Source organism: Oryctolagus cuniculus, chromosome 11 (genome assembly GCF_051225735.1).
Source record: "Oryctolagus cuniculus isolate XC-2025 breed Fujian yellow rabbit chromosome 11, ASM5122573v1, whole genome shotgun sequence".
In the NCBI taxonomy this organism is placed as follows: Eukaryota; Metazoa; Chordata; class Mammalia; order Lagomorpha; family Leporidae; genus Oryctolagus; species Oryctolagus cuniculus.
In genome coordinates this window covers 17835505-17852341 of record NC_142877.1, presented here as the reverse complement: position 1 = coordinate 17852341, position 16837 = coordinate 17835505, and the positions used below count along the sequence as shown (strand labels likewise).

The 16837-nt window shown below is 50.6% G+C and overlaps 1 protein-coding gene across 10 annotated transcripts in view; it reads left to right on the top strand.

Annotated features, from left to right (window-relative positions):
* The window catches only part of PLCG1 (phospholipase C gamma 1), a 35386-nt gene that overhangs the window by 3746 nt on the left and 14803 nt on the right, over positions 1 to 16837 (top strand). For all 10 annotated transcript variants that reach the window (XR_016215833.1, XR_016215832.1, XR_016215834.1 and 7 more), the window contains 3 exons: positions 15149 to 15301; positions 15412 to 15505; positions 15660 to 15707. Coding sequence is in view for 7 of the 10 variants with exons in the window: in XM_070051835.2 (XP_069907936.1) it covers positions 15149 to 15301; positions 15412 to 15505; positions 15660 to 15707 (295 nt within the window). In the remaining 3 variants the exon portion in view is untranslated. The remainder of the gene's footprint in view (positions 1 to 15148; positions 15302 to 15411; positions 15506 to 15659; positions 15708 to 16837) is intronic.

Genomic DNA, 16837 nt, shown 5'->3' with positions numbered 1-16837 from the left:
ACCTATCTACCCACTTTTCCACCCATCTCATAAAACAATGTAGAGAGTAGAGTGTTGCACATTTGGCTCCTTGTTTGTAAGTTGGGTCTTGAACAGAAGGAAGTAGTGTGGAGAAGGCACGCTCTAGTTTTAAAGTGTCCCAGGGCTTTGAGGGATGGAAGCAGGAGTATAGAGGACCTGATTATCCCCTTCTCCTGGGGTTGGTCAGCCAGAAGTATGCAGATTCAGTGATCTCATCATTTAGCTGGGATTTGAGAGGACTGGAAGGCGGCCTAGGGTATAGAGGCATCCTGGTCCTTTCCTTTTGGGGGCTTAGATTAAAGGGGCCTGGGGCAAAAGTGCTTCTAGACACTTGTGTGGAGTTCAGACCCTGCAAATAGAGCGTCCCTCTGGAGCCCCGCATTGCTTCTCTCCACTCATGGGCTCAGCTCGTTGGTGGGCTCTGATGCCTGCAGTCTCCTGCTGCAGACTCTGAGGATGGTTGGTCTGCTGGCTTAGTTGGCTGCCACCCCACCTGTTACCCAGGTGCTTCCGGTTATCTGACCGTTCCTGCTGATCCTGAAGCCTGCCCAAGAGACACTCTGCTACCCTTAGGGTGTCCATGGTCCTAAAGGAGAGACTGTGGTTCCATGAAAGCGCAGCACACTCCTGTGTAAGACCTTGTCCTGTTCTGTTCTGTGTGACCTCTCTCTACCACTTGTGAAATGGGGCTGGCACCTGCCAGCTTCTAGGGCAGGAGTTTGGCTCTAAAGGGAGGTGGGAAGTGCTTGGGCGCTTTCTGATTGTCTTGGTGGTGTGACAGGAACCAGATTGGTGTTTGGCTTTTTATGTTGCAGATAGTGACATAAGTGCATAAAAAGCAATTAGAGACTTCCTGCTGAGTGCTATAGAGACTTTTCATCCTGTTTTCTTGGCTAATACTCACAAAGGCCCTTGAGGGGGGGCAGTCAGGAGGGACACCCCACTTTATAAATGAGGAAATGGAAGTATGGGGAGTAATTTGTGGCACAGCACCTCTGCTGGGCCCAGTCTATAGTTAGGGCTGGGCGTCAGGCAGGTTCTCGGGGGTCCGAGTTGCTCGTCTGTAAAGAGAACCCTTTGTGCTCAGACTGTACATACAGGGCAAGACCTCTTTGGCTTTTGCATCCCAAGACATCCTCAGCCTCCCTAGGCTCTGGCTCTGCACTTTTTCAGCTAGTTTTTTCTGGAGTGAGATGGTTCAGACCAATGTTTAGTGATGTTATGTGGTCAAGGGTCACTGTGGGGACTCTATGGCTGTTCTCCAAATACTGGCTAAGCATATCTGTGGGGACTTTTAGAGCCCTGGGCTTCTGTCTTTGGTTGACTCATCAATAGGTCTTCAGAATGCCAGGCCTTCTCAGATGGTGAGTGAGAAAAGATTCCTTGACTTCAGGAAAACTAAAACATAAGGACAGTTCTGCATGATCCTTTGATGTGGGTTGGGGTAGTGAAGAAAACAGCTAACCGCCTTGACAAGGCAGGTGGGCTGGAGGTGGTGGTGGCTGGTATTGGAACCAGCTGGCTGGAACTTGGCACCTGTGGCTCCGGGTATCAGACTGTTGAAAGAGGAACAGACTAGGAGGCCTGCTCTGAGGCATAGGCGCATGGAGCAGGCCAGGCCAGGCAAGTGACATCAAGGGTTTCTTTGTCCTGGCTGATTGGTCCCACTGGGAGAGGGGCAAGAGCATGTGTCCAGATCTCCAGAGCCAGCCATCCCTGCCTGTCATCCCTGCCTGTGTATTTCCTGTCTGACTGTAGTTTTTCCAGGGGAAGTCAGACCTCTTAGTGTTTCCTCAGCACTTTATGCTTGCCCCCAATGTGTGGGTTTCCAAGCCATCTGGTCAGGTCCCCTGTCCAGCTGGGGCTTTCTGTTTCCTGAGAACCTAGGAAAAGGGTCTGCTCAAGCAGATAACTAAGAGAAGCTGAGCATGCCCAGCTCTGAGACTCACACACCTCCAGTTTCTCCCAGGAGTGTGTGTGTATGTGTGTGCACGTGCGTGTGTGCGCGTGCATGCATGTGTGTGTGTGTGCAGATACAAACTTGAATTGGAGTTAATAGATCTTGGCCACTAGTTTTGCTTGGAATGGCCTCTTAGAATGAAGGGCAATTATTTATTCAATAAAAATTTTTGAATGCTTATTTGCCCAGAGCTTATTTGCCCAGGCAATGGAGGTTCAAAAGATGAATGAGATCTGGTTTGTGCTGTAAGGAATTCTTGGAAAAGAGAGACTTGAAAGCGTGTGATTATAACCCTGTGTGTTAGGTGCCATAATAAGTTCTAGACAAAGAGCTCTGTGAGTGCCTAGGGGAAAGCCAGGCAAGAGGTCATAGGAGAAGAGCCCTTTGGGCTGGGCCTCCTCAATCGAGGAGGTTGCCCACACCGTGGCTGAGGGACTGGAGATGATTCAGTGCAGGGGCAGGGAATGAGTTTGGCACGGTAGAGTTGAAGCCAGTGGGGGTTAGGGTAATAAATCCCCGGTGTGCTGTCCTTGGTGGGCCACACTATGACCTGTAGACAGTGGGAGTCGGCAGCTGCAGTGGGACTGACTTGCCTCCTCCTGTCTGGAGTCTGGAAGACCACAGCAGCAGTAGTCTGTGAGTCAGGTAAGTGTAGGGAGGGAAGAGTGAGTGGTGAGCGACTGGTTTGTGGATGAGGGACAGACCGTCAGGAGGCAGGGCGGGATGCAGTGGTGGTAAGAGAGAGATGGTAAAGCTTAGTAGTTTGGTGTTTAGGCTCTGAGCTCAGACTGTGGGGTCATAATCCTCTTGTGTGGCTTACTTGTTTTGTGACCTTGAGCATGTAGCTACCTCTCTGGTTTCCTCATCTATAAAAGGGAGATAATAATAAATAGCATTGACATAGTTCATAAGGCTTTTGTGAAGATTCAGTGAGAATCTGTAAAGTACATAACATGGAGTAGGGCACCATGTACCTGCTTAATTGGAGTGGGAACTGACAGGAGGGAGGTAGGATTTAAATCCCCAGGAGGACCTGGTAGGGAGGAGAAGGGACTTATTTGTTGTGTTGTAGGCTGATGCCTAACTGTCAGACTCCTTGATTCAAGGCAGAGTAGTTGTCTGGAAGCGACTGCTTTGGGTGGTAACCTCCCCATGGTGTGAAGGCATCACATAAGTATATTTCTGAGTGTCCACCCAAGAGAAGTGCCATCTGAGCACTGGAGAGCTCTGGAGAGCCTGGGGAACTGAGACTGTGCCTGATGCTCCAGCAAAAGTCTTTCCGGGATCCCCTTACAATGGACTCCTGCACACATTCATTCACGTGCTCCTTTATGGGTCCCACATTCTTCCATTGTGGGCCTAGCTGCTGTGTTGGGTACACTGAGATGGACTGGATTGCTCAAGCCTCTGACTTATTCAGGGTGGTGGTAAATCTTTAGCTTGGTTCGCTTTCCATGTCGTCAAAACTACTCTTTGTTTAACACCAGTGAAACCAGGGGTGAGTATTGCAGAGGCTAATCACTAGTTGGGACGTGGCTGCCCATACATATCTGAGTGACTGGATTTAAGTCCTGGGTCCACTTCAGATTCCAGCTTCCTGGGAGGCAGCAGGTAATGGCTCAAGTGTTTGGGTCTCTGCCACCCACCCACGTGGGAGACCTGGATTGGATTCCTGGTTCCCAACTGTGGTCTGGCCCAGCCCCAGCCATTTGTAGGTATTTGGGGAATGACCCAGTGGATGGATATACTCTTTGTCTCTCAAATTAAAAATGAAAACAAAAACAGAACCATCCCAGCTTTCTAGGCCTTTGTGGTTCACTGAACAAGTGAGATGCTATTTGTGCTTCTCTGGTGCTGGACTTACATTTGCTAACTGTGCCAGCCACTGTAGTCTAGTAGTGAACATAGGACTAGGGTGGCTACAGCTGCAAAGAACATCAACAACCAGACAAAATAATCAGAAGGTGTGGTGAAGGCTGTGAAGGAAACCAACAAGAGCCTGCCCCATCTTTTGGGATAAGTGAGAGGACGAACAGATGACCCCAGATCTCAGTGACTGACAGCACAGGTTCATTTCCCCTGTATTCATATGTGCAGGTCCATCCTAAGCTACACCTGCAGAGTGGCTTCAGTGGCTCTCGATAGCTCTCTTGTGCAGAGCCCAGTCTGTGTAGAGTGGGCTGGAGAGGGGAGATTGGGAAGGGATTAATTTCTTTTAATTGGGAATGGGTGTGGCAATAGTGGTTCTGCTATTTTGATTAGGTAGAGGCTACCCATGTGGGTCAAGAAACTGCCTTGGCTGACTTTTTTTTTTTTTTTTTTTTGACAGGCAGAGTGGACAGAGAGACAGAGGAAAAGGTCTTCCTTTACCGTTGGTTCACCCTCTGATGGCTGCTGCAGCCGGCGCACTGCGCCGATGCGAAGCCAGGAGCCAGGTGCTTCTCCTGGTCTCCCATGGGGTGCAGGGCCCAAGAACTTGGGCCATCCTCCTCTGCACTCCCGGGCCACAGCAGAGAGCTGGACTGGAAGAGGGGCAACCGGGACAGAATCCGGCGCCCCGACCAGGACTAGAACCTGGTGTGCCAGCGCTGCAAGGCGGAGGATTAGCCTATTGAGCCGCGGCGCCGGCCCCTTGGCTGACATCTTCAAAATAGGTGTTTTTGTGTTAAATCTTTGTGGCCCTTACTCAGTTGTCATCTCCCTGCCTTGGACCCAACATTATGCCCCCATTTCAGCTATTCCTGAGCCTAGTCTGTTGTGGATACCGTGTCCTGCAGTCACCCTATATGAGAACCTCTCACTGCCTCTCATCACTGCTTCTCCCCAGAGTGCTTTTGTTGGGTGTGCTGGAACCTCTGGAGAGAGTAGGAAATACAGGCACCTGAGGCCTCCAGGGAGTGCTCTCAGAGCCCAGAGTGGGGAAAGCAGTGTGAAAAGGGAGTGTCCCTGAATACTTCCCCAATTCGGGGAAGAAGCAATGGGGACAATAGAGTTGGTTGTTTTGGTGGGGCTGGGGCTCAGAGTCTCCACTTGCATTCTAGTTTAGCTTTAATATTCTCTCTCACACACACCCCCACAAACCCCTTGAAGACTAGTTCTTTTTGAGGTGCTGCTTTGCTTGCCTTTAGAGGCTGCAGTGGCTGTGTGCCCAGGCACAAGGACTAACTCTCCCCACTCCCCACCTCCTAGGAACCAGGCCCATCCTGGGGGAAGCAGGGAGGGGCTCCTTTTTATAGCCCACATGTAGGCTTTGTGTATAGGCTCTGCTGTTTCCTTCCGGCCCTGGCCCTTTCTGGTATTGGCTGCTGGCCCTGGCTTCAGCAACTCAGGATGCAGAGTAAATGGGGTGGGGCTTTCTCTACAGAAGACTGGCATATCCTTACTAAGTCTAGGCCCGGTGCAAAGGAGGATGGAGATAGGAAGCAAGAAAAGGAGGAGACCCAATCCTTGATCATGGGAAGCTTACTGTGTGGAATGAGGAAAAACAAAAAAAAAAAAACATGAAAGTTCACAGTTGGCAGGAGACAGCAGTGTCTAAAAACACTGTGCCTAAGCCCAAGGGGCTCACACTGAATCAACTTTCCTCTGAAGTAACCCATCCTGGCAGTCCTGTGGCACGCCAGTGTTGGATAGAGGATCCGTACAAAGGCTGTGAGGTGACGAGGGCACTGTGAAAGGTGGATGTCCTAACTGAAACACCAAGCCCTGTCAGTGAACACCTGGCTGTTAGGTTACTGAGAGTTTGACTTCTTGTTGGTGTACAGTCTGATTCTTCTTTGGTCCAGGAGGGCATCTCACTTTAGGATCAGCTTCCTGTTCTTTTGGACGCATGGGGATATAGCTGAGTTGAAATACATCTGGGGAAAGTGGTTGTTGAGGACATGTCCCCAGGTCACAGTGTCCTTTGCTTGGCCTTGCCCAATGGTGGGAATAGGGTATTGACCATACTGGTTCTGACTTGTAGGTGTGGATGGGTGGTGGGGGAATCCCAACCCCGTGGGATTGAGCAACTCTGCCGTGCCTTAGGCCCAGAGAGTGTGGGCCTGAGTTCATAGGGTGACCAACCCTCAGAAGGGAGGCCCTGTTTTGCCACAGGTTCCACAGGTTTTCCAGCCTACTCGGAGCAGGAAACCAGCTAAGGGATGGGACATCAGTGAGGGTAGAGGTGGTGATCCCTCTCTCAGGCTGTGCAGACCCACCTGATGGTCCTCCAGCTGTTAGAGTGCAGTTCCGCTCTTCCTATCCTAGTCATTTCCTCCACCCCTAACAACATAATAAGCGTGTGTAGCTTGTCAGTCCTAACTGGGACTATATATAGCCTTTCTTGGGAGCTCTAACCAAGGAGGTTAGAAAAGATAGTGCGGGGCCGGCGCTGTGGCACAGCAGGTTAACGCCCTGGCCTGAAGCACTGGCATCCCACACGGGTGCCGGTTCGAGACCCGGCTGCTCCACTTCCAATCCAGCTCTCTGCTATGGCCTGGGAAAGCAGTAGAAGACGGCCCAAGTCCTTGGACCCCTGCACCCATGGGGGAGGCCCAGAAGAAGCTCCTGGCTCCTGATCAGATCGGCACAGCTCCAACCATTGCGGCCAACTGGGGAGTGAACCAGAGGATGGAAGACCTCTCTCTCTCTGCCTCTCCTCTCTCTGTGTAACTCTGACTTTCAAATAAATAAATAAGTCTTTAAAAATAATAAAAGATAGTGCATGTCGCTTTGTCAGGGATTTTGCTGAGAGCTTCTTGAATCCAGTGGTGAAACACAGAGAGCTCCTTCCAGTGAGAATGGAACCTTGACACCGCACTGCTTCCAAAAGGATGTCCTGGTCTCCGGCCTGAGAACTGGCCCACACTGGAAACGTGAAGTTCCATACAAGGGTGTATGCGCGTAGGGGTTGGGATGAGTAGCTGTCCTAATAGGATAGGACAGGGAATTTGAATCAGGAAGGGGAAATCTCCAGTAGCCATCTTGTATCTGAGAGATGATTTTGAGAAATCACTGGACTTTCTGGGTAAGAATGAGTTCTGTCACTTTGGGGTGAGGTAAGAGACTAGATCACTCATAGGAGCCTTACTTCCTCAGGGAGAAAAAGGGAGACAGGAGAGTGGCTTGGGCTGGCAGCCCAAAGGGAGTGTGACCAGATAGATGCTGTGGAGTGGTGAGCCCAGTAGCTTCAGGACAGGACAGCACAGTGGGGTCTGCAGAAGCCTTGCATCTGAGCAAGCACGCCTCAGACTTGATGAATTCCCTTTGTTGTTTAGAATGTTTCCAGTAGTTAAGGTTTTACTGTGTTGGAAGTTTAAGGACTGGCCCCAAATTCCCCACACGCACACCCCCCATCCCAAGATGGTGGTAACACAGAAACTTTAGAGGTAGAGAGCCCAGGATGCGTGGGACTCCTCTCCCATCTGTCTGACCACACCATCCCTTATCTCTCTGACCCTCCTTCAGTCCCAGGTCTCTGTTACTTCCTTATGGGAGGGAGGCCCCAGATTTTTCTTTCTTCTAACCCATTCCATTTCCTCTGCCTTGTGGGAGAACCCTGCAAGGACAGGGTAGTAAAGAGAGGCTTTTGTGTGTCCTTGGCTGTTTGGGAGCAGGTCCTAGTAATCTAATGAGCAGGAACAGGTTTGGTACCATCGACTCTTCCATTAGGTTTTCTGTCTCCACAATAGTTAAGTTTCCTACTAGACATGGTACATTGAAGATGACAGACAAGGTTCCTGCCTTCAAGTGGTTTACCCTCTCTCTAGTGGACAAGACAGACAGCCTAAAATGTATGTACAAATTACTACTGTGATAAATGGTTTGAATCAGCAGTGCGGGATGCATTCTGGGGCCTGTCTCACTCTCCCCTCTGTGTCTCTTGGCTCTACTTAGCCACTTCCAACAGAATCCAAGGCAGTACAGAGAACAAGCCTAGGGCACAGTCTTGGCTTTAGAGGCATGACTTTGCCACTTAATCCACTGCCACCTTGAATAAATTAATTAACCAATCTCTGCTCAGTTTCCTCTCTTGGGAAATGGAACCCTCAATACCTACTTTATGGTGTAAGGATGACATGAGGCAGTCTTACCAGTGTCTGTGCAGAGTAGATATGCAAGCATTGTGGGACAGGATGCCAGATGCCACTGTTGCTGCCCTCCCTTCCCACCTTGCAGAGCTGACTACTTCATCCTCTCTGCTTCTCAGCTTCTCACAGTGTTTGTGGACTCCATTTTACAGAATCTACCTAGTAAAATATGCATATCTGATCCTTCCTCTCATTCAAGCTCCTTGAAGTATTTATATTCCAAGTACTTAGGATCATGCCCCTCATAGAAGTACTCAGTAAATACAGTTAATTGTGAATGATAGATAAAGCCAACAGGGTTTTTTGAGAATTGGATCTGGCGAGACAGGAAATGTTAAGGATGATTTGGACATTTGTAGTTTATACCTCGAATAGAGATTCTGTTAACTGACCTAAGGGGCATTGCAGGATGCCTGGGTTTTGATCAAAGAAGACAGTATTTGACTTTGAAGTGTTTTTGATGATTAATAGGTGGAGATGGCAAGTAGGCAGTTGGTTTGAAAGTTCTGAAGCTTAGATGTAAGGATTAAACTAGAAATGTTTGTGAATTATTTGTCCAGAGGAGGCCATTAAAGCTGTGGGCATGGCTGTCATTGACTAGGGAGAAGGCAGAGCTGCAGAGAGGCATGGTCAGGAAAGAGCATGGTAGAAGAGTTACTTAGGTCCAGTGCTCTGGTTCTACAAGTGACCTGACTATCGTATGGGGGCTTCATTTATTTTATTTTATTTTTTGGGCTGATCACAGGCGCTTTATTGGGGGTGGCAGCGTGGCGTCGGCTCAGCTCAACTGGATCTTGTGGAAAGCTATGGGGGCTTCTTAGGAAGACCTTTTGAGATTCTGGACATTCCTGGGACCTAGCCTTGGGAGGCCTCAGCATGTCTTATGCAGCCATCTAGGAAGAACTTGGGCAGCACCTGTAGGGAGATAGAGGGCAGAGCACACAGGACTCTGACCTGGAGGCTGACCCACAGATTGCTTGGGGAATTATCTTGGCTTGGGCAGAAAAGCTGAGGAAGCCACCTTCCTCTGCTGCTGCCTTCGTTAGCTGTGGCAGTCAAGGCCTGCAAGTCCACCCCACCCCTTCTCAGCCATGACACTTTTTTTTTTTTTTCAAAGATTTATTTATTTAAAAGAGAGAGAGAGAGAGAGAAAGGTCTTCCATCCGCTGGTTCACTCCCCAGATGGCCACAACGACCAGAGCTGTGCCGATCTGAAGCCAGGAGCCAGGAGCTTCCTCTGGGTCTCCCATGAGGGTGCAGAGGCCCAAGGACTTGGACCATCTGCTGCTGCTTTCCCAGGCCATAGCAGAAGCTGGATTGGAAGAGGAACAGCCAGGGCTAGAATTGGCGCCCATATGGGATGCTGGCACCTCAGGCCAGGGCTTTAACCTGCTGCACCACAGCGCCGGCCCCAGCCATGACACCCTTACACATTCTTTTCTCAACCCATCTGACTCTCCCTATTTTGATATGTTGGCCTCCATGACCTCTTGCCCAACATGTGCAGGTCAGCAGTGAGACCTGCCTTTGCAGAGCTCTTGAGGCTTTTCTTGTACACTCAGCACCACAGACATCTCCCCTCTGTTCCCCTCTTGTTGCTGACCTCATGGTTATCTGCTTCCCCATCTGTTTCCTCCATTAGGTAGGAGTTTTCTGCTTCTCTAGGACCCATCTTGGGGCCAGACACACAGTAGACAGAAGCCTAATAGATGATTGGATGATGGAATGAGTGAATAAACCTAACAGATGACTGCTGGGCTCTCTTCCAGCTTTGAATTCTCTGGGTGGGGCCTCCTTTCCCTTCCTTCCTTTGGAGCCTTGGCATGCTGTTCCTACCTCTGAAATGGGTCCTAGCAAGAGGGCTGACTGGTGGGAAGGCTCGCTCACTGTGGCTGCCCTGCCTTTTCTCTATACCCGATGTCAGCTGCTGTGGGCACTGCAGAGGGCCCCATGACAAGACCCATTTGGACCCTCTGTTTCCTCATTGTTCCAAAGAGATTTGTCTAGAATTTAGCCTGTAGGTGATTCATGTATTGGCAAGGATCTTGGACAGCTGTGACCTGAAGTGATTAATTTGTAGCAGTACCAGGTCCCACTTAGGGGGATCCCACAGACCTCCATCCCACTCTTTGAATGGGCTCTTCCTGTTTACCAGGAGGGGAGAGGGGAGAGGGGCCAGATGCTGAGTCAGGCTCAGCTGCTCTTCTCAGCCAGGTATTTAGGGGAGCAGGCCCTGAGCTCTGTTCTTCTGTGTTAACTGACTCCTTGTTTGGCCTGTGTTCCCTCTATATGTCCTGGGAAAGGGGCGCTCGCTGGTCCTATCTCCCACTGCTGGTCTGATGTGAAGACTGCTGCCACACGGAAATGGGAAGGAGAATAAGCATTGCCTTCCCTTGGTCTGTGACCCTGCAAGTGGCTGAGCTTGGGTTCTCATCTATAGGAGCTGGGATGTGGGCAGAGAAGCCTCCCATCAGAGTCATGATTGTATTTCTGTTGAGAGTTTAGAAGAGAGAATGTTATGGCTTCAAGCCAGAGGGAGGCATGGGAGGGAGAGAGGAACTCTTGTTCTTTCCAGAGGCACCGTGCACAGGAAGCCAACTTGGGACCTGCTGGCCTTCCCTTGGCCTGGCCACTGCTGCATCAGGTTCCTTTCCCACCTGTATCCAGGTTCTGTCTTTGTCACCTCTTTGGCCCCTCCATCCTTTTGCAGAGCTGTGAAAGCCCTGTCAGAACTGTGTATTCCTGACAGGGGCATAGCCCCTTGTGTCTGGCTCCCTGTGAAGGGGGATCTACAGTATAGTGCCTGCCTACCCCACACAGGAGCCTGGGGAGGAGTGGCAGAGGTATGAGGCTGGGAATGGCTGGATGGCTTGAAGTTACCTTTGTGCGTGTCTCAGCTTCCTCAGTGCTCCCCCATGCCCTCACTGTGTACTTTCTTTGAAGGGTAATGAGAGGTGGCTGCCTTGAGGTGTGGCCCATCTGTTTTGAGGGTGATGGGTAAGAATATCTACACACCTCTCCAAATCTTCTGTTGATCTGGGCTTAGGACTCAGGAAGGTGAGGGTGCTCAGAGAGCCCTGCCTCTCTTACGGTTCTATCCCCACCCCCAAGCTCTGTTAACATCTCATGGTTTCCACTGGTTGTAGAACCTGCCAGTGCTTCCCCCAGGGGCCATGTGTCGTCCCCCCCTACTCCCCATGTGGTCCTTTTTCTGTCCCATCAACCGCTGCATTTGTGTCTTTGCAGTAGTTCCTCAGCCTCTATAGCACTATTGCATTGCCTCTTCCAGGAAGGCATCCCAGATACCATCTTTGAACATCTGTGGCCTTTGGTGCTTTCTAGAGAATTAGCTCTTGAGTACTCTGTGAGCATTTTTTCTTTTTAGAGATTTTTTTTTTTCTTTTTAGAGATTTATTTATTTGTTTGAAAAAGCAGAGAAATTGGCAGGGGTGGGGTTTGTGAGATCCCCAAATGGCTGCAACAGCCAAGTCTAGACCAGACCAAAGTCAGGCATCAGGAACTCCACCCTGGTCTCCCACATGGGTGGCAAGGTCCCAAGTACTTGGATTATCTTCTGCTGCTTTCCCAAGTGTGTTAGCAGGAAGCTGGATCAGAAGGAGAGCAGCTAGGACTCCAACCAGCACTCTGATAGAGAGTGCTGGCGTCACAAGCCATGGCTTAACTCACTGTGCCACAACACTCACCCCTTTGTAAACCATTTTGAGTCCTCTTCGGTATAGGTTTGTGTTTGATGGAGAATGCAGAGAAGAGTCAAATGTGGTTTCTTCATTGAGGGAGCTCAGAGGTCAATGGCTTAGACACCAGGAGGTACCCACAAGTATGACATGGTGGTGCATAGGAGAAGAGGGGGTGTCTAGTGAGCCAGTAGACTGAGTCTGGTGAGGGCTTAAGTGAGATCAGAGTGGCATCTTCAAAGGCTCAGAGGAAGGAGCATGGGAGACATGGGCTGGGGTCTGTGTTGGCTTGATTGCATTTGAACCCTTGTGAGAAGGGCTGGGTTTTCCACCTTCCTCCAGTACCAGAAGGCTGAACATATAGGCCTGAGGAGATCTGGGTCCACTTTCCCAGAAGGGAAGGAATATTTCCAGATAATACTCACTTACCTCTTTCAAGCTCTTTAAAATTTAGACACTTTCATATTTATTGTGAGTTGTGATTCTTTTTAAGTTACAAATTTTATTTACATGCATTTTTGAGTGGATTGCTTTTACTGTAATTTACTGTAATTAACTAATGCACTTTATAAAGGGAAAACCTGTCAGTGAAGGTGTATTTCATGTCCAGAAATTGTGGAATGTGTCATTTCCTTCAGTGTTTCTGTTGTGGTTTTTATGGCCATACCCTCATCATTTTGGAGGCTTAATTCCCAGTGTGTCCTCCTGTTCCTTTCTGGTAAAGTTACTTTCGTGTCTCCTTCATTGACGTCTCACTGTATTCCAGTAAAGCAGTAGTGAACGGTGGTGATCCCATCGTGCACATGAGGAAAAGGACACTCAGAGATGTGGCCTTGCTTCTTGCCTACCTTGCCAGCACCTTTGCTCTAATATTTCACACCTTTCTTGCCTGACGGGTGGTTGGGTACATTTGTGGAACCTCTGTCTGCTGGGCTGTTTGGGAAGGGGCTTTGATGAGGGCAGGAGACTATTACATGAGTTCCTACCAAGACACTTGGGTCTGAATTTTTTTTAAGATTTTATTTATTTATTTGAAAGTCAGAGTTACACACAGAGAGAGAAGGAGAGGGAAAGAGAGAGAATCCTCCATCTGCCGGTTCACTCCCCAGTTGGGCACAACGGTCAGAACTGCGCCAATCCAGAGCCAGGAGCTTCCGGGTGCCAGGGCCCAAGGACCTGGGCCATCTTTCACTGCTTTCCCAGGCCACTGCAGAGAGCTGGGTCGGAAGTGGAGCAGCTGAGTCCCCCAACACCAACACCATCTCCTCTCTCCACCCAGTAGGTTGAGTGCTGTCCTGGGAGTGAAGGGCTACTCTGCTACCGAGACAGGTTCTCAGCCAGCCCTGAGAACTGTCTGGCTTCATAGCTCCCAAAGTGCTTGGGATGCGTTCTGTGGGGGTGGGAAGTAGCACAGGATGTGGCTTTCAAGAATCTGATAACTACCAGGTCCTTGTCAGCTTGCTGTTAGCTTGACTTGGAAGGCATCAGGACCAGGCTCATGCCTCCTTACAGGAGGAAGTACAGGGGACCAGGTATGGCCAGTGGGTGCTTGGGAATATTGTATGCTTGACCTTGAGCGATTATTGCCTGCTTTGGTCCCTGACTTGGGTCAGGCTCTTTTGCTTTCAGTCTGGGCTCAGTGGAAATGAACACAGGGCAGGCTGAAATTTACCTAGGGCTTGATGGTGGCTCTGCCTGTGTGTGTTGCCTAGCAGTAGTCCCTGGACTGGCCCTCCAGCCGCCTGCCAAGTGGTACTCACATTACTGGACTACATGTGATGCCTGGTAAGGTAGTTGAAAGGAAGGGCCCATGCCGTGGGCCACACAGGCCCTGGCCTGCATACATTGCTATGTGTGTGTGCCTTCGTGAGAAGATGTAGGAGGGGATGACAGTAGCACTGCACTGGAAGCTTACTGGTTTCTGTTGCAAGGATAGAGTGTGTGGCTCTGCAGTTTCTGATCTGGGCGTTTCGCCTGATGGAAGCTCTTCCTTCCATCCTTGGAGATTGTGGTCTCAAGCTGGTCTCTGACCCAGTTCGCTCCCTCCTTTCTGCCAGAGTGTAATGTGTCATGCTTACTCCATCCCATTTCATTGTCCTTCCCCAGGCCTGTAAACCTGCTCTTTTCATGTGTTCATTTAATTATTCAGCAACCACTGGAGGTGCCCTGTCTGGCCTGGGGAAGATAAAGAGCATACATTCATGTAGTGGGCCCAAGAATATGTTTACTACAGAAAGGAGCTTCTCCTTTGGAGCTTTGGTGGGAGAGAATGGATCCTGATAGGTGGGTACCCTTAGGCCAGGGACCAGGGTAAAATGGGGACAGGAAACCCCAGTTGTTGTCACCCTAAGTTAGGTTAGTTTGGATAAAGCAGACGAGATGGGAGGTAAAAGCTGGGGAGGTAAATCTCTGAGCCCCCGTCACAGAGAACTTGGAGGGCCACAGAAGGAGCATGTTCTCCTGAAGCTGGTGGTGGGCAGTGTGTGTGTGTGTGGGGGGGGTCTACAGGGATCAGAACGATGTTTTATGAAGATTCAGAAGACTGGGAAGATGGCTGGTTGGTGAGAACTAGGAGGCAGGGCCACCAACAGGAAAGGCAGGGCTCTCAGCAGAGGATGGGGGAGATGGACTAGATGCTCAGGGGATGAGAGTTGGGCCCAGGTAGAATCAGTACTGTTGTGGCAAGAGATTTGGGATTGGGGCCAGACGCAGTGTCCACTGTTATAGATGGGATAGATAGGGCCTGCTGTTCAGGGCTATGCCTTGGGAGGGCAGGGGTAGCAGGGCCCTTCGATAGCTGATCAGGAAATGACAGTCCAGGATGGCTGCTTTGCTTGGACAGTGTTGCCTTAGGGGCGGTTAGGCCTCTTGCTGAGATTGTGTAAGGCTGTCTTTAGGGGTTGGAACATCTCAGAGATGTACCTGTTTTCTGGGCCTGCTTTCTCCCTGAGATTCTGAGACCCATGTGGATCTGTCCATCCCCAGCCCTGCCCCTGCTTGGGTGTGCTGTGTGTCATGAAGTGATCCTCACAGAACACCCTTGGGAACCCATTGCTTCTCTGGAGTTCAGCTCTTTTCCAGGTCAGAATGTCCAGCCTGTATTCTGAGAGAACAAAGATGGGGGAAGGTCTCCATAGAGAGCTCCCTGTCGCCAGGTAGCCTTTTCTGACCTCTCAGCCCTTAGCAAAGGCTTGAGTTTGGACCCAGCCCAGCTGTCTTTTATCATTCAGTGTGACTGAGTGCTTTTGGCTCTTGGCCTTGGAGGTTGGGACAGGGCATTGTCTTTCTTTGTGATCCCTTCCCTGAGAGAAAACATGCAAGTAAGTGAGGAAACTGGGCTGCCCTTGGTACTGACTCTGGGAGTCTCCAGCCTGACCTTGGCCTCTTCCCTGCTTTCCTAGTTGACATTCGTGAAATCAAGGAGATCCGCCCAGGAAAGACCTCACGGGACTTCGATCGCTATCAAGAGGACCCCGCTTTCCGCCCAGACCAGTCACACTGCTTTGTCATCCTCTATGGGATGGAATTCCGCCTGAAGACCCTGAGCTTACAAGGTGGGTTTCAGAGGGCTAGAGGAGGTGGGGGTAGTTAAGAGGAGCACCTGCTGGTTCCTGGCCCCATAGCAAGTGTGCCCTCAGTTCAGCTATTCTCCCTTGCTCAACAGCAACGTCTGAGGATGAAGTGAATATGTGGATCAAGGGCTTAACTTGGCTGATGGAGGACACATTGCAGGCAGCTACACCTCTGCAGATTGAGAGGTGAGAACCACCCCTGAGAGGGTTAGCGCCAGAGGCCTTGGAGCAGGGGCAGGGACTGCAGCCTTCGGATGCCCAGATGCTGCCTGCTCCCCTCCTCCCCAGGCCTGGCCCTAGGTGGAGAAGTGTTCCTCACCTCGGGTTTTTCTCTCTCCAGGTGGCTTCGGAAACAGTTTTACTCAGTGGATCGGAATCGGGAGGATCGGTAGGTACTAAGCTATGAATAGGAGAAGCAGAGCCATAGCCGTGCCTCTGAGCAGCTACCTGGAGAGCCAGGGGACCCCAAGAATCTGCCTGAAGTAGAGTAGGGGAAGAACAGAGGGTCCTGGCACAAGTAGTTCTCTGCAGAAAGCCTTCTGATAGCCTTGGTACAAGCTAGTGAGGAAAGCAAGTGACAATATGGAAATGCAGAACAGGCTATGGGTGTCCTGAAGCTGGGGAACAGGGGCTCAGATAGTATGTGAAGTGTGTCTTAAAATGTAAGAGGGGATTCTTTTTTGACAGGCAGAGTGGACAGTGAGATAGAGAGACAGAGAGAGAAAGGTCTTCCTTTTGCCGTTGGTTCACCCTCCAATGGCTGCCGCTGCAGTCGGCACACCGCGCTGATCCGATGGCAGGAGCCAGGATCCAGGTGCTTTTCCTGGTCTCCCATGGGGTGCAGGGCCCAAGCACCTGGGCCATCCTCCACTGCACTCCCTGGCCACAGCAGAGAGCTGGCCTGGAAGAGGGGCAACCGGGACAGAATCCGGCGCCCTGACCGGGACTAGAACCCGGTGTGCCGGCGCCGCAAGGTGGAGGATTAGCCTATTGAGCCGCGGCGCCGGCCAAGAGGGGATTCTGAGGGGCCAGGGAGATGAGGGAGCAAAAACCAGGTGGTGTGGATGCTGTCCCGTGGTTAAGCCCTCTGAGCCTGGGTGTGCTGTGACTTAGTGTTGCTGAAGATCCTATGCTGCTCTGGCATTCCTGGGGAAAAATGAGCAGGCTGGGATCAGGGTGGTGAGAGTAGGAAGTGGATGGATTTGGCTATGTTGTATTTCAAAGATAGAGCCATAAAGAATTTCCTTGCAGATTGATTTTGGCATATGAGAGAGAAAGGAGTCTGCTTTTGGCTTGAGCAGCTGGAAAATACAGTTGGCATTGACTGAAGTGGGAAGTCCACGGGGACACATCAGGGGTTCAGCTCAGGGTGTGTTCAGTGTTCTGATGTCATGTGTAGGCCGAGGTACTGAGTAGGTAAGAGGGTAGAATGGGGTTTAGGGGAGAAGTTGGGGCTAGAGATACTAACTTGGGACTGTGAAGGTGCTGTGGAGAGCCATGGTGGCAGCTGATAAGATC